This window comes from Mytilus californianus, unplaced genomic scaffold (assembly GCF_021869535.1).
Source record: "Mytilus californianus isolate M0D057914Y unplaced genomic scaffold, xbMytCali1.0.p SCAF_1, whole genome shotgun sequence".
In the NCBI taxonomy this organism is placed as follows: domain Eukaryota; kingdom Metazoa; phylum Mollusca; class Bivalvia; order Mytilida; family Mytilidae; genus Mytilus; species Mytilus californianus.
Window position 1 is genome coordinate 97703575 of NW_026262581.1, and position 25240 is coordinate 97728814.

A 25240-nucleotide genomic window follows, 5' to 3' on the forward strand; every position below is an offset into this window, starting at 1 on the left:
ATTTATCATGAATATCTTACGTGAGGAGTGAAACCGGTAGGAACAATGTGGACAATGTGAACGATTTTTAATTCAACGATATACATGTATATGCATTTTCTTCTTTTTTATTTTCTTATATATAAACATATATAAGTATACACACACATAGTTATTTCTTCTCCAAGTGTTACTATTGTCTTTTATTTCAATGGTGAATCAAATTAGTTTAGTCGATACAGTTTTCAATTATAGTCTTTATATTACTGGTAAACTTATGTGCAGTTTCCTCTGAAGTAAATTGTGACGAATAGTGGACAGAAATGTTTAAATTTAAATTTAAAACAGATGTCAGCACCAAAAATATTGGGGAATAATCTATTTTGACATCTGAAATGCATTGAACGTCTAAAAGTCGAAAGTTCTCTTCTATATCTGGTCTTACAACTACTTTATCAACGTTAGATAATGTGAAAACGTTAATGGACTTTCCTTTCCTCCGACCATCTTTAACCCAGCTTGGAATATCCTTCTGCAAAACTTGAATAGGTTTTCTGTTGTCTATTACCGCTGTCGTTTGGTCACGAATATTCCTTGCAATATCCCAGTATACGGTTTGTGAAGACTGTTTTGTGTTGACTATGACTGAAACTGGACACGGCACGACTGCTACTCCTGCGTAGTATCTATCATCATTGTCCATGTACCTACGTAAGTTTGTCCAAAAATTAAACTGAACTTTCACATCATCAGTACATCCTTTTGATTTTAAAAGGTTAACAAAGGATGTCACTAATGCTGCCAAAATTGCAGCATTTTTTGATACTTTTTCTGCTTTACATTTTGAAAAATAAATCTCTGTTATGTTGTTGTCTATTACTTGCCATTGAGTCGCAGCTATAGTGTTTAATCTTGTGGATAAGATATCGATTTCGTCCATGAAGAAATATTCATATGCTTCCAGTGCTGTAACAACAGGAGAAAGCCGACCGGACGGAACATCATAATCTGATTCTTCAAAAGATTCATCGCTGTACTCAAGACCTTTAATTCGTTCAACAGAAACTGGAAACAAATACTCTTCATAGTTTGTATTATGCATTTCATTTTGAATGTCTTTTAATATCGTTAAGAAATCTAAAATAATCACAAAAGAATATGGAAAATCTACAATGCTATGGTGCATTGAAAATACAAACTGAAGAAAATTATCTTCATTATATCTATCATTCTGTATCAAATTGAATCTCCACAGATGTAATTCGTCTCCAAAATGTTCTGCATACTGGTTTTGAGATACAGCATACCAATTAGTGTCGAACAAACCGAAGTTTATTGGCACATGTTTTTTTTCTATAAAATATGGACCGTTATTGTCCTCTTTAATGATCATTCTAAGCATAGGATGTCGTTTAACTAAGATCTCTAGAGCAGTTTGTATTTCACATAAAGCGACAGTCTTTTTGCAACAAAACAGTGCCATAGTTGGTATGATCTTTTGATCCATATAGAATATATGCTCAATTAAACCTAGAGGGCGTTGAGCTAGTGATGTCAAACTTTCAAACCTCTTACATACTCTCACAGAATGTAACCTATAATAGAAATGAACACAAATAAAAAATATAAGATAAGAGTACATACGCTGAAGTGTTTGGCCTGCTCCTTAATGGTTACTTTTGAGTTTTATGTTCAAAGTCTTTAAGATCCAGGTTTTACTAAAAATATCACGTAAACTCAACATAATCAATGAACTAATAACATGAGGTCAACGTCAGATGAACCCTGCCAGAAAGCCATTAGTATCACTTACAATTATTTCATAAGCTAAATATCTTAAAATATTAACGTTGATCACTGTGGTCCAAGGAATGAGGTCATGGGCAGATGAAACCTGCCTGACGGACAAATATATCTTACAATCATTCCATATGCTATACATAGTTGAAATATTGCTGAAAGTATATGAAAAACGGACCTAATAAAATAATCAACAATGAAAATGAGGTCAAGATCATATTAACTCTGCCAGAAGGACATTTAAACTTTACAATCATTCCATATACCATTATAAAGATGACCTATTGCTAATAGTACTTGAAAACTAGACCACTGAACCATGAAAATGAGGTCCAGTTTTGACGAACCCTGCAGACAGATACGTACACCTTACAGCCATTTCAAACACCAAGATTGCTTAAAGTATACGATAAAAAAACCTTACCACGAAAAAGTTGCTCACTGATTCATGAAATGAGGTCAAAGTCAGTGAACCCTGTCAGTCTTTAACCTTCACGAACACGAACCTTCAGAGGACACGGACTACGGACATATGTCTGACGGAATATTAAAACATAAGGCATTATATGTTTCACTTTCTTCGACATTCACAGGCGATACATTGATACAAGAGTAATACAGAACAGAGTTCCAATGTCCCCCGCGTTGCTCATATTTTATCTATCCATGGTACATGGACAATAACTAAAAAAAAAAAAACACTTTTTTGTTCTTTAAAATTTTTATAGAGAAATGAAGGCTTCAGAGCAAATGCAATGCGACGATTTCCGTTATAATTACTATTTCCAAGGGGCATAACTCGTAAAAAATATTTGACCAGCACTCAATTCAAAAGTGTCAAAGACATTGCTAATATTAACCTATGATGTAAGTTTCATAAAATTCTAAGGGCATAACTCTTTTAAAAATAACGTTGCGCGGGAGACAAAAAAGATACAGCGGGGATATGAGTAAAAACTAAACAGAAAATATTAGTAAATGTCAGCAAAAATCTTACCAAATTTAGTGAACTCATAGATGTAAAATATACATCTATGGTGAACTGGAACCACAGTTTACGCTCATTTATATTAAAAATAAAGCAGGTTTGTTCCAGAAAAAAATAAATCTGTCAATTACAGCAAGCGATATTAGAGTGTAGAATGTCAAGATTTCTTATCAGCAAGTGAAGTAATACTTGGAGCTTGATTTCAATAACTGATTGTATAAAAATAAGATGCTGTATGATTGCCAGTTAGATAACTATCAACTGGAGTCATATTGGCGTGGATGTATGGTATAATACTGTTCATTATTTTATGTTTTTGTTATCTGTTATTTTTAGTAGTAATTTGGGAAATTGTGTGTCAAAGGTAGATCTTTGATTTTTCCCTTTTGTATGCCGGTGATAATTTAAAGCATGACATATTGTATAGACAACTGCCTATTGTTGAAGACGCTATATTGACCACTATATGTCTTTTGGTGTTTTGTGCCGTTTTTGTCTTTATGTCGTATAATATATTCGCATCTTTTTATAAATATGCTGCCCGAGAAAAATTCTTCGTGAGCATTATACCGTGTGTCCGTGGTCCCGTTTATTTGTCCGAAACAAATGCTGTCTGGGTGAAATATTGAATTCCCCTTGCTTTATTAAAACGAAACTTATACCGATGGAAGATATAGAGAAGTGGAAGAAGCTTATTTGTTCTGTTGTCAATAGGCCAGATTTTAAGGTCGCTGTTACTAAAAATCGTATATTGTAAAAATTGCTTTCCAGATAAAATCCTGAGTTTCTTTTGTTTAATATGAACAAAACTTACAATGAAGGAAGATAAGGGGTATCCAAATATGTCTTTTAATTATGGGGCCAATTAGTCACTTGTACAAAGAATAGAGAAAAGATTTGATGTATCATAAAATGATCTACCTGATGATTTTAGAAAAAAATTCTAATTTCATTAAGTTTCAAAATATTTAAAAGTAATAGAATGGAAATGACTGGAAGGGCACATGTAGTTTGTGCAGATTATTAAAATATTTTGCTAATTTTTTACCATTTATATCATATGTCTTTAATCATTTATGCTATGCATTTTACCAGCTTTTTAATCATGCTTTGTTTATATTTTATTTGCCTTTAGCTTTAATACCTAGCTTTTAATGTTTATCAATCTTATTAAATTCTCTGAATTAGTTATTGTCATTAGTTATGATAGATCTAGATTTTAAAATTTAAGATTATTTATTACTCCATCTTGTGTTTTTATGTAACTTATTGCATGCCTGTTATGCATTTATTGTTATGACTTGTATTTCGGTTAAAAGCTCAATAGAGCTTATGTTATGTCTTTGTTCGTATACTATGTTGAATCTAAATAAAGTTTTTTTTATTATTATTCATAAATTTAGTTTCCTTTGTTGTTGGTGGTGGTGGTTATTGGTTTGTATCGTGCGACTACCTGGTAAGGTATTACGCACTCCGTAGTATAGGAAACACTCCCAATCTTCAAATTTGTGTCTAGCCTTCATCTTTGTTCTGTGTTACTGCTCGTGTAATGTTTCTACGTTTAGAGTTGACGGACGATCTCTAAATAAATGTGTGGTCTATATAAAATGGAAATCTCTCGGCGGCCGCCATTAAAGCACATGCGTTGCTTTCCCCGTACGTTTATTTGGATAATAAGAATTTGAATTGTAAGATGGAGAAACCGGAAGATAAGTTTAAGAAGTGTGTACGGTGTCCGGAGAAGATGAACACTCTGGATGAGCACGATGAATATTACAAACATCGTATTTTTAACGAGTCATTCCCATGCAAAATTTGCAAAAATTGGTCAAAGGAGCATCGGAGTTTGATCATGAAAATGATTGAAAAAAGTGTTCAGAAGACAATTAAATTGAATAGACTGTCTCAACCCGCCTGTCTGTGTAGACGGGTTGACAGACTTCAAAGACATAAGTCCACCTTTGGAGGCGGCAGTCAGAGCTTCAAATGACGACACTGTCACTGAAAATACACCTGACAACAGCACTTGTATGGTCGATATTTCGGCCATTGTACAAGAACAGGTACAGTTACAAATACAAAACTTATTCAACAAGAAATTGATTGATATCAATGCTAATGTTCTTGAAGTTCAACCTCCTGGAAAGCCTAGTTCTGAACTTTGCAAAACCAAAGGCCACATTTTGACAAATTCAAAAGCTATGACGATCAGATGTCTTTAATGACGAATGTTGATCAAGATCAGGTTTCTTATCTTGTTCCAGAAGAAAAGATTGATGATGGGTCTGCATCACCACGATCTAGTCAAATGTTTACATGCACCCCAGTCGAAATACCACAAGGGGTACCTGGTGATTCTGATCCAATTGAGTGTGTTTCATTTATTCATAAAATGGCAACAGTTCTCAATATAGAACCTGAATCTTCAGAGGCTCAAAACCAGGAACGTCCTTCTTTTGTTTCGGCAAGATTAAAACCTGACAAGAATGATAAAAAATCAGCAATTAAATTACCTTTGGAGGGTACAATTATTGACATGGTAAAATCTGTAGAAAAGGAAGCCATCTCTGGTCATTTGAAAAACAGAGCTTTCCGTGGCAGGGATGATAAGGCTTTCATGGTTAAGAAAGATGATTATAATGCTTTCTGTAGTACTCCTAAGTTAGATGACAATATTGAGGAAGGGCTAGCTATTGGTCATAAAGGCAATTCTATTAAATCTGGAGTTAATATTCCACCTTTTCACAGAGAATTAGATAATGATTTTCGTCATATGGACAATTCTGTCAGGGCACTTTTTAGAGCAGTTTCATATGGTACTATGATTTCTGCCTTTTTGGATGAGGCAACTTGTGAAGATGATAAGATTGAAGGACGTAAAGCATTGATTAATTGCTTTAGAAGTATGGCTGATTTATCGGGCAGAATCATGGCAAATTCAGTATTAAGTAGAAGGAAACTTTTTCTGAAAAATGTTAACTTCATTAGTAAGTCCACAGAAAAGAAGTTGTTAAAGTTGCCCGTTTTTGGAAGTCAACTTTTTAATGGACAATACTTTGACACACTGCATACATCAGCAGAGAATTTACGGGATGCTAGAGAGACCCAGAATGTTTATAATAATGCTTGTAGTTATAGCAAGAACTTTAACAAGTCTAGAGATGATCGCACTCCTGTAAATGACTTTAACAGAAAGAGGAAAGGTGACTATTCTGACAATTCTGATCATGGAGCTAAAGTTGCCAGAACAAACACTTATTCCAACAAAGATAATTTTCATGCCGGAAATTTTTCAAGGAAAGGAAATTTGTTTCGGAAAGCAGCTGGGAGCCCAAAATGTTTCCCAGCTCCAAGGAAGTAAGTTCAAAGAACCTTGTACAAACTGTAAGTATAAGTCCCCAGGTAGGGGCACGTTTGCTAATGTTTCACAGGAAGTGGACAAAGATCACAGGAGATCAATGAGTTTTAGAAACTTTACTAGAAGGACTAAAACTGGAGTTTATGAGTCATCCATGTTTAAACATAAAAGAGACAAGTGTTCCAAGATATGGTATTCTCGAGTCGGTTATTTTAACAGAAATAAGTGTTTTATTAGAAAAAAATGTTATAGAACATGTTCCTGTTGGGCAAGAAAATTTGGGTTATTACAGCACAGTTTTCGTAGTTCCGAAACGACAAGGAGGTCTGCGACCGATTCTCAATCTGAAACCTCTAAACCAATAAGTAGTGCCTCATCATTTCAAAATGGAAACTCTCCGTTCAATTATGAAAGCTTTAAAAAAGGGAGACAATGCAGTAACTTTGCAACACGACGGGTGCCACATGTGGACCAGGATCTGCTTACCCTCCCGGAGTACCTGAGATCACCCCTAGTTTTTGTTGGGGTTCGTGTTGCTTAGTCTTTAGTTTTCTATGTTGTGTCATCTATACTATTATTTGTCTGTTTGTCTTTTTATTTTTGGCCATAGCGTTGTCAGTTTGTTTTCGATCTATGAGTTTGACTGTCCCTCTGGTATCTTTCGTCCCTCTTTGGATTTAGCAGATGCATATTTTCATATTCAAATTCACACAGATTTCAAACAATTCCTGAGATTCCGATTTCTAGGTCACAGCTACCAATTTCGAGCAATGCCATTCGGGCTCAAATCTGCCCCAAGAGTGTTCACAAAGATCATGGCTGTATTGGCAGCATACCTAAGAAAGTTAATGATTCAGATATTCATGTATCTAGACGATTGGATGATCAGCAATTTAGACAGAACAGCTAATGCATTTTGTACTCAGTCTAGTTCAAGATTTGGGACTTCTGGTAAATCACAAAAAGTCAAACTTAATACAACCCAACATATAGAATACTTGGGAGCCTTTTCAATCTAAAGAAAGGGATAGTAACACCAACAGAGACAAGATTTCAAAGTATTTTGGAAATAATACATGCATTACTAAACAGTCAACAGATTCAAGCAGTAGTAATTTTAAAATTACTAGGTCTGATGGCTTCATGCATTTACCTAATATCCATGGGCAGATTACACATGAGGCCAATCCAACTTTATTTGTTAGCACTATGGAGGCCAAACATCCAGCCATTGAATCAGTTCATTCCTGTACGAATGAGCTTGACAGTACATTTAAAATGGTGGACAAATCGGACAAATGTTTTAAAAGGAATGCCTTTACAGGAGGCGACAATTCAGTTGACTTTGATCACAGATGCTTCAGAACTAGGATGGGGAGCTCATCTAGAAACTTGGCAGACATCAGGAATATGGCCAAAGTCTTACCAACTAAAGCATATAAGTTGGTTGGAATTGAAGGCTGTACAGTTAGCTCTTCTAGAAGCTGTACATATAGTGAAAGACAAGAATATTTTGATAAGGTCGGACAATACAACAGTGATAAGTTATATCAACAAGCAGGGCGCAACCCATTCGCCAGAACTGTTTACTAACTTGGGATCTTTACCAATGGTGTATTCAGAACAATGTAACTATCCGTGCAGTTCACATCCGGGAAAGATAAATCTACTAGCAGATGCTCTTTCGAGGGAAAAAAATCTTTTCAAGATGACAGAGATGACACTCAACACTATGATAGTAAATATGATATTTCAGTAACTGGGAATTCCAAGTATAGATCTGTTTGCAACAGCTCAAAACAAAAAGTTGGCAGCTTATTGCTCTCCGGTTCCAGGCATAGCAGCATTTCAAGTAGATGCTCTGACTGTAAATTGGAGCGGCATGTATGCATATGCATTTCCTCCTCCAATCCTTGTTCCATTTACAAATATTGTTTCATTCTTAAAAGAAATTGGAATATATTATAAAATATAAAAAATGTTGCTTTATTTAAAACGATTTTAATTTTTATCACGTTATCTTAGTGTTGATTTTTATTTGTAAATAATCAATTTGCTTTAGTCTAGAATTTTAGTTTATTGAAAGACCTTTTGTCTGATTTTAAAAATATACCTTAAATTGTTATAATATTCGAATTAGCTCTCGCCGCGATATAGCCTTTCTGTGCTAAACAATAATCAATCAATCAAACCTTGTTCTTCGGATATTACAAAAGATTCGAGAAGAATTGTTGTTCTTCTAATAGCACCAATGTGGCCGAGACAATCTTGGTATCCTCAGATGTTGGATCTACTGATAGATATTCCAATAAAACTACTAGTACCTCTTTTGCCAGATCTGCTTTCACAAATTCACAATCAAATACAATTATTTCATCAGAGTTCAGAAACATTAAATCTTGTGGCATAGAAATTATCAAATTGCGCCATAAGTCAAAAGGATTTTCTGAACAAACTGCAGAAATTATGGCAAATGCCAGAAAAAAATCTACTCAAACAGTGTATGATGCAAGACTCAGAATATATGACAGTTGGTGTAAAGAACACAATATCAATTCCACTTCTTCAACTATACCAGAAGTAGCAGAATTTTTGTTATATCTTTCTACTGTAAGTAAATGCAAACCACAGACTATTACAGGTTACAAGTCAGCCATAGCATTGATTCATAATAATGGATTCGAAATCTCAAACAGTTCTGAGTTATCTTCATTGATTAAAGGATTATTTAATATGAATCCACCAATTCGTCAATTGACCCCAAATTGGAATTTACCTTTAGTTTTATTGATGCTAACAAAACATCCTTTTGAACCTTTAGATTCAGTTGAATTCAAGTTTTTAACATTCAAAACAGCTTTTCTAGTAGCTATTGCACCAGCCAGTAGAGTTAGTGAAATTCATAGCTTATCATTAGATGATGGACATTTTAGATTTGAAAAAAATGGAATTAAACTATTACCAAATATGCAGTTTCTTGCAAAAACGCAGACTTTGAATAGGCCTTCGGAGCCATTATTCATTCCTTCATTTAATTCTTATGCAGCTGATTCTGAGGATTTGAAACTATGCCCTTCTCGTGCATTAAGGATTTACATTAATAGAACAAAATGTATAAGGAAATCAAACAGACTGATTGTTACTTATCAGAAAAACCATCATAAAGAAGCTTCAAAGGATTCTATTGCAAGATGGATTGTTAATACAGTGCGATATGCATATGAAAATGCAGATACAGACACACTAAAAACAGTAAGAGCACATGATACAAGAAGACTCTCTACTTCATGGGCTTTATTTTGTGGTGTATCAGCTGAAGAAATTTTAAAAGCAGCTCACTGGACATCTGAAACTACTTTCACTTCATTCTATCTGAAGGATGTTCCAGACCACCAGTCCATTTTTGCCAAGTCAGCAATTTTGGATTCTTTCAAGAGAGGAAGACAGAAATAGGTGAATATATTTTTTTTTATTCCTTATTGAATTCCTTTCCCACCTCCTTTAGTAGGGCTGCAAATTCTTTTGCAATTAGTTAAGGAGGCAGGTAAGTGGAAATATTGAAGTGAACTAGGATTTTTGTGGGTAAAATCATTGTTCATGAAATATTTACACTTACCTGCCTCACACGCCCTCCTCCCCTCTCGAGGAATTACTTAATATTGGTCTCGAGAAACTGAAGAGTTACGCAAGGGAGATAACTGGAGGTATTACCGTATTTATAATAAAAAACTCGACGAACGTATGGGGAAGTAGAGGGAAATTGCAAATTAGTTAAGGAGGCAGGTAAGTGTAAATATTTCATGAACAAGGATTTTACCCACAAAAATCCTAATCTACGTGTGAATCTTGCATCATCAATGTCAGAAACTTCAGAATACTTTGTTGAACCATCGTTGTAACGTATTTCTACACATTTGCTCTATGGTATGAACGGACTGTCTACTAATTGCATTCTAGTACTTTCTTTCATTTTGCTTTTCTTCTGATATTTCGTCGGCGTTACATCGCATCGAACATCTTTTTTGGTATTACGTAGACATGGTTATAATAATATAAAGATATGGAATGATTGTAAATTAGATAACTTTCCACAAGAGACAAAATGACGTAAAAGTTAGCAACTATAGGTCACAGCAGGCCTTCAATCATGAGCAAAAACCAATATTGCATAGCAAGCTATACAAAAGCCCCGAAATGACAAATGTAAAACAATTCAAACGAGAAAACTAACTGCCCAATGTATGTATAAAATAATAAATGAAAAACAAATATGTTATACAGCAACAAACGACAACCACTGAATGACAGGCTCCTGACTTCGAACAGACACAAACAGAATGTGGCAGGGTTAAACATGTTGTGGGCGCCAAACCCATCGTACTAACCTGGGGCAGTGGTGTAACAGCACAACATAAGAACAAACTATCAAATTCAGTTGCAAAAAGCTTCTAGACTCATCAAATCTTCTAGACTCATCATATCGATGAAAGCACGCAAAAACAAAAAACAACTAAAATAAAGACTTAAATACATATAGTACCTATCTGAGATTATTCGCAGTTACTATAAACTAGATCAAAGCCAGTAACAACCTTGTTGGCTTTAATTTTTTTCTGGTGATTGTTCTACCTGCTTTTCATGCTGCTCTTTGTATTGCTGAACCTACCATTTCAATGGTTGTTGTGGCAGTTCTGGCTTCTGATGAGCGTACAGCATCATATTTCTGTTCTTTTTTCCAATGGACGAGACGCTGAGCGTTTCTTTACATTGCAGAAAGTGTCGGTTTCTTTTTATTCAGGGCCTTGTTAGGTTGTTTTTCTCTTTTTGCTTGGGTTTCTCAACCTGATTCCATGTCGGTTTGACTGATATAGTTTGGAATTGACTTTGAGATACCAAGTCAATTGCTATGCGCCTAAGCAGCTCAGTTAATTCAACTGAAAGCTTCATTGTTGCGATTGAGTTGTGATCATAGAGCTATGTACAATGTGGGCAGATCAAAATACAAGAATTTCTTTTGTTGGTTAACAAATGAAACTTGCCTGTCTGGAAAAGGAGCAAAAGATGAATCCTGTAGATTATAAAGTTAAATGTCTAAATTAAAGCTGCAAAAATAGCTTGAGAATATAGAAATATGAGTAGTACTTTGTTTCGGATGATTACTTGTTTGATTTTTGCAAGTTTTAGATAGAAAGAAAGACACGAAACCTGATAATTTCGATGTGAAAATGTCAAAGATAAAGGTCCCAGTTACGAATAAAGGCTCTTAAGATCCTGTGTCGCGCACCTTGAACTATGTCACTCTACAACATTATTGACTAAAAAATAAGGACATGACATAATTCTCTTTTTTTAATAACCTTTAACAGGTAATCACTCCTATAAGGCGTCGACTTATAATTTCGGCTTTATTAATTAATTATGTGTGTTTGTAGATCTTGTCTTGTTGATCATTCTTACTGTTTACAGTTTCTCTCTGTCTATCAAATAAAAAAGAAAACAAAATGGAAAAAATCATTATTCAAGCGAAGCAATTCCTATCAGGGGGTCGACTAGTGATTCCAACTACCTAAAAAAAAAAGAGACGGAAGATACCAAGGGAACATTCAAATATCACAAGTCAAGAAAAACTAATAACGCCATAGCAAAAAAAAAAAACATAAAACGACGAAACGAAGAACAAGTTCACAAATCACTACACTGTATGAAAAAGTAAAAGATTGAGCAACACAAACCCACTAAAAACCGATAGTTAACACAAGTGCTCTGGAAGGGTAACTTATTTGTAGATCTTGTCTTGCTGGTCATTTATGCTACCTAAAGTGTCTTTCAATCTATTAACTACAAGGAGTTGTCTGGCAATTTTGGTCATAATCATGTAAGTAATTCCTGTCATTCTGAACATGTTTGCCCCTGTCAAATTTTCTTCATCTATACCGTTTTAAAGATAGAAGACAATACATGCATTTTATCCCAATGTTCTATCAAATCATTTTAAACTATATACACCAATGGTGAGTGTCAAATTTAACCAAAATTGGCACAATTATTTTAGAGGCGAAGGTATTTGTAAAAATTTACATACGACGATCAATAACGGACGCCAAGTGATAGCAATAGCTCACATATGAGAGCTTAAAGAGGGTTTCTGTATATCAAGGCTCTCGAGCATGTATTTGTAACACATGCCCGGTTAGGGGAGTAAATCTTAGCGTCTACTTGTTGACACAGGGGCGGATCCAGCTATTTATAAAAGGGGGGGTTCCTAACCCAGGATAAAGGGGGGGTTCCAACTATATGTTCCCATTCAAATGCATTGATCGTCCAAAAAAAAGGGGGGGGGGTCCAACCCCCGGAACCCCACCCCCCTTCTGGATCCGCCACTGGGACATGTAGTTAGATAATACTAGTATATAAAAGGAAACAATAAGAACTACTAATTTATATTTTTAACAGACCGCTTTACAATCTTGAACATTAAGATTCGACAGCGTACAAATTATTTAGTTCATCGTTTGTTCTGATGGATTGAACAATTATCCACATGGCTAAAACTTTCCTTGAAAACATCATGCTGTACTTAAAAAAGATAGTTAACTTTGATTGCAGATTAAACACTGTCAGTATCTATTTCTGTTATATTTTGGAGAGGAGGGAAGTGGATCGTAACCCTTGGCTAGCGAAGATGTATTTTTCAATGAATACTTTTGATTAAAACTTTTTGGATTTCATCTGTAAATCTTTCTACAGTCTCTGATGATGTATAAGACGATTCATATGCGACGCCAAGATGTAAGATTCCGTTGAACACGTGTGTCAACATCATAAATATTGGACAATAATCAATTCTTATATCCGATATCATCTGGAAATCTATCAATTGAAAATTGTCATTCTGTTCCAATTCCAGACCTACGTTTTCGATATTAGATAATGTAATAACACAATCGGACTTCCCGCGTTTTCTTCCATTTTTCACATAGGTTTCAATGTCTCCATATAGAATATCCAATGGTTTTCTGTTCTTAATGGTATCTGAGACTTGACCTTTAACGCATCTAGAAAATTTCCAAAATCCATCCCCTACCGACTCAACCAAAGAGACATCCATATCTACTACAACAGGACACAACACTACAGCCATACCCGCATAAAATTCTACACTGTTGTTAATGTATTTACGTAGATCGACTGCAAATACGAGCTGTACTGTAACAGTATCCCGACATCCTTTCATTCTCAGAAGTTTACAAAAGGAAATGACACTCGCTGCCAACATTGCTGATGTGACTGATACGGATTCGGTCTTGCATTTTGAAATAAATCTGTGAGAAGTTTCGAGATCCAATTTTCTACGGCAGCTGGCAGCAAATATTCTTTTGGCTTTTGCCAAATGTGCTATTTCTTGTTTAAAATAATTCTCATAAGCTTGCAATGACGTAATGTTATTAAAAGTTTTGGTTGAATTATTTCCAATGATCCTCCTATCTTCTGGATATGTAAGAATCTGTTCTATTGGTGGATGATAAGTGAACTTTGATCTTTGTTGAACAGCATCTGAACCATTCTGTAGATCTTTCATAATTTCCAAGAAATCAACAAGAATCAGATAGTAGTATTGAAAATCGGCTATACAGTGATTTATTGAAAATATAAAACGAAAAGTATTATCTTCTGTATTTTGCAGTGGTTTAAGCCATGTAAACATCCACAACCGTCTAGTACTGGCTGACTGCAAACTAGTATACTCATCTCCCATAACAGCCTCATAGTCATTATTGTTTTCAATACGTATCTCTGTTGACATATTTTCAACCTCAACAAAATAAAGTACAGTGTCTCGTTCTTGTACAGACATGCGCATCAGTGGGTGACTCGATGTTAATATTTCGAAAGCCGAACGTATCTGATTCACATCAACTGTATTCTTGCAAGACAGCATAAACATGCCTTGAATGAACTTTAAATCTTTATAGAACAGCGTTTCGAGATTACCGAGTTGTCTCCATACTTTTGTTTGGGTATTAGATTTTACACTGGATAACTGGAATTTTGATTGACTATCTGTCTCTACAGCTGACGAAGATAGTTCTGAATACCTGAACATCTTTTTAGCAGATGAAGAGAATTTCAAATGGCTTTCAAGTTTTCCAACGTTGAGAGAAGCTGCATTTACACACCTGTAACAAATAAAGTGGTTTGAAACACTTTAAATATTTGACTGTAACTGAGCAGCATGCGATGTAATTACAAAAATTGCAAAACAACCACAACCAACCAACCAAACAAACAAGCGAATAATAAATTGTTATAAAATACCGAGTAGTACTTTGAGGGGTACATATTAGATAAACATAAAGAGGTAGAACGTACAAAAGATACAATCAATAAATAGTAGTCGAATAAAAACAGACAACACAATGGGCATAAAGAAAACGACGAAAAGACACAGAAATCCACAAAAAACTTTACAGATAACTAATGATTGAGCAACAAAAACATCAACACGTTTTTGTTTTTTGTTTTTCTATTTCCAGTGTTTGAAACAAGGATAATGCAAGGCAGTAACAGATAAGCGACAACTTTTATTAAAATATTCACATCAATGACACCATTAAAACAACTGACATGAATCAGGAAAACGGCTCATGTTAATTAATGAATCTTGATTCTTATAAAAATAAAATGTATGAATATTGTGGATATTTGAATATCACATTTTAAAAATAATTTAGAAATAAATAAAACTATACATAATAACACGCCTGTCACTAGAATAAGAAACACACTTTTCCGACCGGTCGACAAAGCAGCCAACAATGTGGTATTGGTATGACGTAAATACTACACGGAAATTATAAACTCTTCTACATTCAAATCCGTTATCTTGATGATATGTTTTCGTTAAATAGTCAAGGATTTTCTAAATATACTACTGAAAATTATCCAAAGGAACTTACTTTAAATAAATCGAATATAAACGGTAATAACTGTCTTTTCCTAAATTTAGATATTTCAGTTTTACACGGGAAACTCTACACAAAAATCTATGACAAAAGGGATGATTTTTCATTACCTATTGTTAATTTTCCTTTTGGGGCGATGATGTCCTTTTGGCACCATCTTGCGGTGTTTATATACCACAGCTCGTCCGCTATGTCCGTGTGTGTAGTGACGTTATGGATTTCAAGGAGCATAATCTATGTAGTACTGGTAAATTATTGAATCAAGGATTACCTTACCACAAATTACTTAAAACTTTTACTAAGTTCTTCCATAGATTCAAAGATTTAGTTTGGAATTTTGGTTGTACCTGTAGGAGACTTATTACAAACGGGATAGCACATCCTAATTTTTTCAGTGATGTTGTTTACCGAGCCCGCAAATTTAGATACGATCTGGGTAAACTTATCGATCCTTTAAAGGGGCACTAGCTGTCAAATTCATGTTCACCGATTTGACTCATATTCTCATATTTGATTTATAACCATGTAAAACATTTATCCAAATTATAAAAAGTCTAAAATAAACAATTTACAGGGCATGGGCTCGATAATATGTAGCTTCGTTTCGTGTGTATTTTAGTCTTGACGCCATCTAATTAACTATCGAGTTGACCTCCGGAAACCTCCGATGGTCATATAAGCGATATAAACATAAATATAGATATAAATAGAAAGCGAAACTCTTGCAATTGGATTTTGCTAGGTCTGTTTAATTTCATATTAAAGATTAAAAATATATGTTTATCGTCTTTTTTATCTGTATAAGAACGATTTTTGTGGATCGAATCAGTCAATCAAATGATTTACTTTTGTTTCACTTTCAATGTTGACATTCTTTTCCTTTAAATAACCGAACACGCACAATGCATGCGTTATCCATCTCTAGCTAAGGGGTTAAATTGAATAAGGATTCAATGAGGTCGAATTATTCACTTGCAAGTGAATAATTCATCATCAAGGTTTCTTAGCTTAATTTGACAAAATTGAACCATACTGGCTGCTAAAAGCGAATTATTATTTCATTATTTCACTTTCATTAATGATTGAACAAAAAAAATCATACCTTAGTTTTTTTATAAATCTCATAGCTAGTGCCCCTTTAAAAAAATATATTCTAAAAGATTACAAATTCAAAGCTGTAATCAGATCTTTGAATATTGTTTTATCGGTACAAATATTGATTTTGTTATCAATAAATTAAATCCTAACTTAATTTTATTGTTATTCACATATGCACATTCCCGGTTTGTTTTACAATCTATCGATACCTATATTTTGGCAATGCACAAGGTCATATTCCTCTCTGACTGTTAATGACGTCTTTAAACTTAATCCATAGGATTGAAATTTTAGTCTTAGACACATGCTTTTTTATTAATTGTTATTGGCTTTGAACTAGCTTTCAGTAACTGAGAGTACTCTAAGATCTGTGTCTTTTGTTTTATTGTAAGGGTTTTATGTCTCAAGCCAGGAGCCCGTTATTCGGAGATTGTCGTTTGTTGCTGTAATATCATATATGGTTTTCGTTTATTGTTTTGTACCTAAATCAGGCCTTTAGTTTTCTCGTCTGAATTGTTTTACATTTTTCAGTTCGGGGCCTTTTTTAGCTTACTATGTGGTATTGGTTTTGCTCATTGTTGAAGGTCGTAGGGTGACCTATAGTTTTTAACTCATGTCATTTGGTTTCTTGTGGAGAGTGGTCTCATTGGCAATCATACCACATCTTTTTGTTTCTATATTGACTCAGCAGATCGGTACTAAGAACAAATAAAAATTCAGCAATTTTTCTATTTGTAAACACGCATAAATCTAGAACGGTTGTGTATAAGTTTTATAACATTTGGTTGAAACAAACTAAAGTTAGAGAACGGAAACGAAAAATTCAGCAATTTTTATGTTTATAAAGGGACATAACTCAAGAATGGTAAAAGTGTCGCCACCAAATTTCGTACTTAATCTGTATTATGTAGTAATAATCATTGTCTATAAGTTTCATAACATTTGGTTGAGGCAAACTAAAGTTAGAAAACGGAAACAAAAAATTTGTACTTGATCTTAGTTTTGTGGTTATGAATATTGTGTATAGGTTTCATAATGTTTGGTTGGGGTAAACTTAAGTTACAGAATGGAAACTAAAAATTTTGCAATCTTTCGATTTATAAAGGGGCATAACTTAATAATGGTTAAAGTGACACTACCAAAATTCAACTTGATCTGTGTTTTATCAGTAGAAGTCAAAATTAAACATTGCATTGTATAAAACATTGATTGTAGTTGATTCAACTATAATCATGGACAAAGGAAGATGACTCCAACTTTAAAAATTACTTGATATTTAGAAGAAAATAAAAATTTTGCAATTTTTCCATTTATAAAGGGCATAACTCTAGAACGGTTAAAGTGACGCCATCAAAATTCAAACTCGATCTGTGTTTTGTGGTAATAAGCATTGTGTATAAGTTTCATAATATTTGGTTGAGGCAAACTTAAGTTAGAGAACGGAAACTAAAACTTTTGCAATTTTTCCATTTATAAAGGGGCATAACTCTAGAACGGCTAAAGTGACGCCACCAAAATTCAAATTTGATCTGTGTTTTGTGGTAATAAGCATTGTGTATAAGTTTCATAACATTTGGTTGAGGCAAACTCAAGTTAGAGAACGGAAACCAATTTTGGGACGTACGGACGGACGTACGTACGTGCGTACAGACGGACAAGGGTAAAACTTAATGCCCCCTCCGCAACGGCGGGGGCATAAAAAAAAACGTTCATTTTACATTGACTCTATCAATCAAATACAGTTGAAACAATTATCATAGTCACTGAGCAATAGACAAAAGCAATAAAATATAATATTGACCCTTGAGCGATTAAAATGTAGCTTACATCATGTATCATTTATGATACGATCACTAACGATAGTGGACATGTAGCTAAAATATGGAAATCTTAATACATATTTACCTGAATAATTCATTTTGAAGGAAAGTCTGATTTTCTTGAACTTGAAATGTGTGGTCACTTTAAAGGCGAAGTTCTCTTGTAAAAAAAATCCGAGCAAGTCTGTATCCTGTGAAAACTGATTGATTTCTGATATAAAAACCGACTTCCAAAGGTTGATGTATGGAATGTACTAATAAAAATACTAACCTGCTAAGAAATTTAGTAAGGACTGATCTTCCGGCAAACATTTTGGACGCTTGACAGGTTACAATAATCTGTAACAAAATATCTATAACTTAATAGTGTCCATTCTGAAAGGTAAAACATATACTCTCACTATATACAGTGGAGATCACTTCTAACCTCTCATTAGAACTGTCAGAATAATCTGTCATAGAACTGTTCTAAACTGTCCGAGAACAGTTCTACCTAGAACAGTTCTACCCTAGAACTGTTCTAAGTAGAACTGTCAGAATCAGTTCTAGGTAGAACCGACCAAATCAGTTCTAGGTAGAACTGACCAAATCAGTTCTAGGTAGAACTGACCAAATCAGTTCTAGAGTAGAACTGTCTAAAACTGTTCTAGGTAGAACTGTCCAAATCAGTTCTAGTCGTAGAACTGTCAGCAGAACTGACTAAATCAGTTCTAACCGTAGAACAGTTCTAAATGACGTCACTGCAGTTAGAGAAATGTTAAAACAGTGCTGTGATGAGAATTGTTTAATATATATTATATTCTTTTGACTTATTTATATTTAAGACAAAGAGTTCTTAAAACTGTTCTATGGATAGAACTGACTAACTCAATTCTAGCCGTAGAACTGACCAAATCAGTTCTAATCGTAGAACTGTTCTAGTCGTAGAACTGTTCTAGCCGTAGAACTGTTCTAGTAGTAGAACTGACTAAATATTTGGTCAGTTCTAGGTAGAACTGTCTAAAACTGTTCTAGTGTAGAACTGTCAGGATCAGATCTAGGTAGAACTGTCTAAATCAGTTCTAGGTAGAACTGACCAAATCAGTTCTAGGTTAGAACTGTTCTAGCTGGAACTGTCTAAAAGGTGTCAGGATGACAGTTCTACATACTGTCCTACTGACAGATTCTGACAGATTTGATGAGAGGTTAGAAGTGATCTCCACTGTATATAGTTGTACAGTTTGTGAATTTTGTATTTGATCAAACTCACATTTCTGATTTTTATTTTTGTAAGATTACTATTCTGTTCACGTTGATTGCCCACTTATATCAAAACTATGTGTGTGTATGAATGAATTAGTAAATATGTTTCTTCTACGTTCAGCTCCACAGAGATTCAAATAGAAGACAATCACGTCTGACCTTAGCCTCCTCTGTACATTTGAAATCCCGTATTATGCATTGTTACTTTACCTACACAAAAAAAAAACCCATCTAATTTCATTTCATCTCAACTTCCAGTAAGTGTTCTACAACTAATCGTGTTGTCTTTAGTTCCCTTATAAATATTTCTTTCAATTTTGTTGCCAGCAATGACTTCGACTTTCTCAAGTACTCCTTCGAAAAATTTAATTGCATATCAGGTGCAACCCTTATAAGGTCTTCTTATGTAATGAAAAATATATATGCAGGATTTGCTACTGTAATTGCGCTGAGATGACGATGAGGTGATTAAAGATGTTCATTTTGTTTTCCTTTTGCATCTATGTTCGTTTCGGCAATAAATTTGTCAGCAGGATGTTTGTTTTTCCAAAGGATACCGTTTGCAACCTTTTACTAGCAGAGGTGTGTCCGTACTCTTATGACTCAAAATTCATGGTCAAACTCAATAGCTTCAACAAAGAACCATCTATTTCAATTTAATGGATGAAAAAATAACACTTTTAAAACGTTCCCTTTGGAGATATTTTTCCTTAAAGTAAGATAATTTATCTTATTATGTTGCAGAAATTAACCATAGAGAAGTGACTTAAAACAAATCTAAAATGCTTAAATTTTTTTTACTTCTACACTAAAATTTAAGAAAAAGGAGACGATTTGAAGTTTTCCGTTCCCTTCCGTCTATTTTCTTTTGGTCCCTTCTTACATCAGTGGCGGATCCAGGGGGGTTGGGGGGTTGTTCCTGGGGTTGGAACCCCCCTTCTTTTTACGATCAATGCATTTGAATGGGGACATATAGTTGGACCCCCCTCCCTTTATCCTGGGTTGGGACCCCCCTTTTATAAATGGCTGGATCCGCCCCTGTACATTGTGTGTTTCCCATCTCGTTTGCTATGACCATGTCTGTAGTGACGCCTTGTGGAATGATTAAATGAACGTATCTTGTATAACTGGTAAATGATTAGGCGATGATTTCGTTATTACAAATTCGAAAAACCTTTACCAAGTTTTTCTTAATGCAAATATATATATATAGTTGGTTTGGAATTTTGGCAGATCCTGTTCAAATTTTATTAGAAACAGGATATCACATTCTATTTTTTTATGATGTTGGTTGTTAACTGGGCACGTAAATTAAGATTCATATACTATCCACATAAACTTATTGATATTTTAAATAAACTGTTATAAAGTTATATCAAGTTAAAACTGCAGTAAGATCTTTGAACATTGGCAATCATTGACTTTATAGTTACTAGCAATTGTTGTGATTTTTGGCATAGTTTAATACGTAATTAAACATAAATATACATGTTTACTATCCAATCATTTTAAACAATTATGGTTCTGCATCCTGTCGTTCCTTATATTCTGGAACTGCACAATGTCAAGCTTTTCTCTGGCTGCTTATTTACACTAAACCCGTATGATAAGATCTGGGTTTTTTTTCTAGTCTGAAAAAACGTGATCTTTTTATAAACTGGCATTGGATTTTGCCTTCATAAATGCTATATTCGCATGTATCAAGCCGTTTATAATTTTTCTCTTTTAAATAGTTTTACTTTTTTTTTTATCCCGGGGCCTTTATACATTAACATATGGGATGTCTTGTTGATCATTTGTCCTACGGTCGCCTTTGGTTGTTTACATCGGTGGTCTCGTTGTAGCATGTTCGCCTCGAATGTCTCGAATGCGGACGGTCGTGGGATTTGACCCGTATTTATCAATTTGAGAAAAAAACGAAGACATAAAATGTTACTGAATGGCTAAATTATCTCTATCCCATAAAATACTGTATTACTTTCTGTCCAAATGATACTAGTAAATATTACCATAATTCAACACATCGGGGCTCAGCGGAAACATTCTTATACTAACCAATGATCTTACCCTGGATGTAAAGCGAAGCCTTATAATTCAAACATATTTAAAATCTCTATGATTTTTTTAATCAGAACAATCAGTTTACAATTGTCTTAAATATGCATGAAATGTATGCCACTGGACGTTAAACAAACAGTAACTGATTAATCACAACTTGCGATATATACATAGTGCAATTTCTACAGAAAAATAAATCAATAAATATGGTGTATTTATTCAATTAATATGGTACAAATTTCCATCGTCAATGTGTTTTTTCAAGAATTTTTAATAATGTCTCGCACAAATCAATCAGCACACATACGCAGATGTAGGGTAACGGAATCTGCCGAGGTTTGCCGATTGCTGTTTCCTTAGAATTTATGACAACTTTCGATTTCTTCGTTTATTTCCGTAATCGCGAAAGCTACCGAGAATGAGAATATTGCAGGGTGCCACACGTTGATGTGTAAACAACGTACCATGTTTCAAGTTAATTAACCGGTGCTTTGCTTTTGCGCCAATTGGTATTTCATTTGCGCCACAAACCATATTTCATTTGCGCCAATAATACAGGTAAATACAGGTAAAAAGTATAAAACATAGCTAGTGTTATTCAAAAGAGACTTTTAATAATAACTTTAAAACACAGTTTTTGATTGCATAATAAAACATATTCCTCCGAAATCAGTCTTCGTAACCATAATGAAAGCACTGTTCACTGATACGTTTTTAATAAGAGACTTTTCATAATAATGTTAAAACACAGTACATGTACCATGTGTACAATGTATAACCTATATGTGTGGTCAGAAAAAATTACAGAACTTATTTCCTCTAAATAAAAATGAGGAGATGTGGTATATGATTGCCAATGAGACAAATATCCACCAAAGTTCAAATGAAGTGGATGAAAGCAATTACAGGCAACCGAACGGCCTTCAAGAATGAGAAAAACCTATACCGTATAGTCGGATATAAACGGGCACGATATGAAAAATATGAAACAATCCAATTCTGAGAAAACTAACAATGTGCATCTTGACACCTCAAACACGTGAACACTATATAGTTTTAAACCTAATGACTCTCAGTTTTATGTTAGAAGTGAGTATGAACTTACTTAGTTACCCAGTGGAAATACACTTAAAAAATCTTATTCACGATGTACCAGTGAATATTTTAAACTTTTCCGTTATATGTTACCTGTGAAATGGCGCGAATGTAATTTTATTTTTTGGTGCTAATGAAATATAACCTTGTGGCGCAAATGATAGATTGGATTTTGTAAAAATTGGCGCAAAAGACTTAAATGCTACAGTTCGCCTGTTTGCCAACCGTGCAAGACCCTCATGGGTAGTTAAGGTCGTTAAAAAAAAACCTCGTCGTCGCTTGCTTGCAGATGACACCATCGCTTACCTGACAATAACATTCAAAAACTGCGGAAAAAAATTACAAGAAGGTCACAATTTGGAAGAAGTACAGGCAGCCAAATACTTAGGTCTCACCATTCAAAACAACCAGAAATGGGATCAACACATGTAGCAGCATGATAACGGACAAAGTAATAAACACTAGGATTTTTGCGGAGAAACATCAGAATTTTATCAACAAAAGCCTAGCTCATTGGACTAGTAAGACAACAGCTAGAATATGCCTCAACTGTTTGGGACCCAGCCACAAGATAATATATCTATAAAATAGAACAGATATAGAGAAGAGCTGCCATATATGTAACAAATAAGCGCAAACCAACTCGGCTAGTATCACAAAAAATGAAATATCACCTACAATGAAAAGCACTACAACAAGTTGAACGAAGAAAGGAAACTAGAATAGTGATGTTTTGTAAAATAGAGCATAATATGGTAGTGATATCTAAAGAAGGACGACTCATACCACCATTGCGTCAAGGGAGAAATATACATTCAAAAGCATAACATGTACCACACTCACGTATTGATGCACACATTAAGATGTCATACTTACCACAGACTATACGGGATTGGAACGCCTTACCACCGGACATCCGACAGGCAGATACACTATAGGTGCCTTAATGTGTCAAACCTCTAGAGCCTTGGAGGCTCCTACTGCTTTAGTCAGTTTTTTAAGTTTAAAATTTAAAATTCACTTGTATATCCTCGTCTAATGGGGGTTCGTGCTATTAAGAATGCATTGTGACGTCACAATTTCCATTGAAAAGGCATGCATAGTACGAATTCATATGACGTACGCCAAAAAACATATATAGACAGTTATTTCAAGTCTGTTGGATCACAGCACAAATGTTACACAAATGTTACTTACATGAGGCCTAAAATAAAATTAAGTTTGTGTGCCCATCTCCGACCAACCCAAAAAAAATGGCCCGATCCGAAATATTTTATTGCAATATCTAGAAAAATATTTTTTTTATTTATTTTGTCCGTCATGGATGCTACTATTAGAATAAACATTTTGATCAATGACTGAAATGATTTACTTGAATGAATGTTAATCATCCGTTTTTTCAAACGTCTGGGTGATGCATTGTTCAGTCATTCGGAAAGCTTTGTGTCTGTTGGTAGCTTTGTTAAGAAAAATCTGTTGTGTCCCGATGTAGCACATTCTAAAAACACGGAACAAGTCAAGAAAATTCACTGATTTTCGAAAAAATTATCGTAAAAAATAAATGATCAAATATATAACTAAAGAGATTAATAAAATAATGTACGAGTTTCTATTAACAATCCTGAGAGGTGGGTTTATCTGTTTATTGTTTCATCGACGACGAACTCGCCAGGGTCATGGAAGTTAAGGAAAAGTCTGAGGGTTGAAATTTTATTTCTGTCTTTGAGATAAAGCTGCGATGTTTTTACCGCAAAATACATATTATATAAAACAAGGGCTTTTACCTGGAAAATTGAGATTTAAAATGATACAATAGTTGAATTCTGTGGCTCGTATGAAGACACATTAAGAGTTTATAGATTAGTTTAAACGCGGTTCACAAAAGTGAAGGACCTGGGACTTGAAATAGTCTGAGTTTCTTACACCCAACCTCGAGCTCTGTAACCCGTAACAAAATAATGTTAACGGTATGTATGGAGCTTGTTCGTTGAGAAATTGGATCATATATGAGGACATATATTGAAGGTTTGTATTTTTAACATATTCTTTATAGGCACGATAAGGTGTATGGTTTCATGTTTTATAAATGAACCAATTTTTTATCAAGTTTGGACTTCGTAATTTTTCAGTCATTTTTTTATATCCCACTACCAAGCAGTTAACGGGATATCTTTGCAAAGAATGTTTTGAGAAATAAAATGTAAAAAAATATTCTAATGTCTAAAACACAACTTGGACAGCTGTCCAACATGATGTTTTTCAAATGCTTTAAATTTCTGATTGATTTTCTTAAGGTTTGAGGGTCATGCTGAGTGGTCATGTTGAAAAATTTGGGATGTTCAACATTGTAATTGAATATACTGAAAGATTAATTTTAATATCACTGTGTGTCTGATAGATAGTCTCTTGAAAGTATTGATTTTGAAAACCAAATATTTTGTGTTAGATTGTAGTTAGTTTCAATTTTCTAACCAAATCGCTGACCACAGATGTCCATTTCCATGTACAATACCATAGTGGTCATATAAGCAGATACTTTTAGTTTTGTTATGACATGATTAATTGACTTTTATTCAGATTGTGTATATACATAGATATTTCAAGATTTTGTCTGAGTTGATTAAGGAAATTAATCCCAGTATGCCTTTGAGTGGTCATTTGGTTATTGTCATGATTGTCCCTAATTGTGATGGCCTTGTAGTTTTGATTTCATTCCACATTGTTGTACAAAATTCAACTATTTTTTTGTTTTTTGTTTTTTGTTTTTAGTTTTTTTTATTATAACACAAAACAAAGCAATGCATTTATGAAGTTCTGTATTCCTGAAATAAGCGCTTAT

At 34.2% G+C, this 25240-nt stretch overlaps 1 protein-coding gene across 2 annotated transcripts in view; it reads right to left on the reverse strand.

The window, feature by feature from the left end:
* Positions 1-25240, reverse strand: part of LOC127726778 (uncharacterized) — a 26767-nt gene continuing 1527 nt past the window's right edge. The window contains exons 2-3 of one of the 2 annotated variants that reach the window (XM_052234244.1): positions 18278-18345; positions 1-1574 (exon numbers count right to left, since the gene is read on the reverse strand). In XM_052234244.1, the coding sequence (XP_052090204.1) occupies positions 209-1574; positions 18278-18318 (1407 nt within the window). In that variant the 5' untranslated portion in view covers positions 18319-18345 and the 3' untranslated portion in view covers positions 1-208. Of the gene's footprint in view, positions 1575-12553; positions 14303-18277; positions 18346-25240 lie in introns of those variants that run through there. The other variant, XM_052234236.1, reaches the window with a different exon arrangement.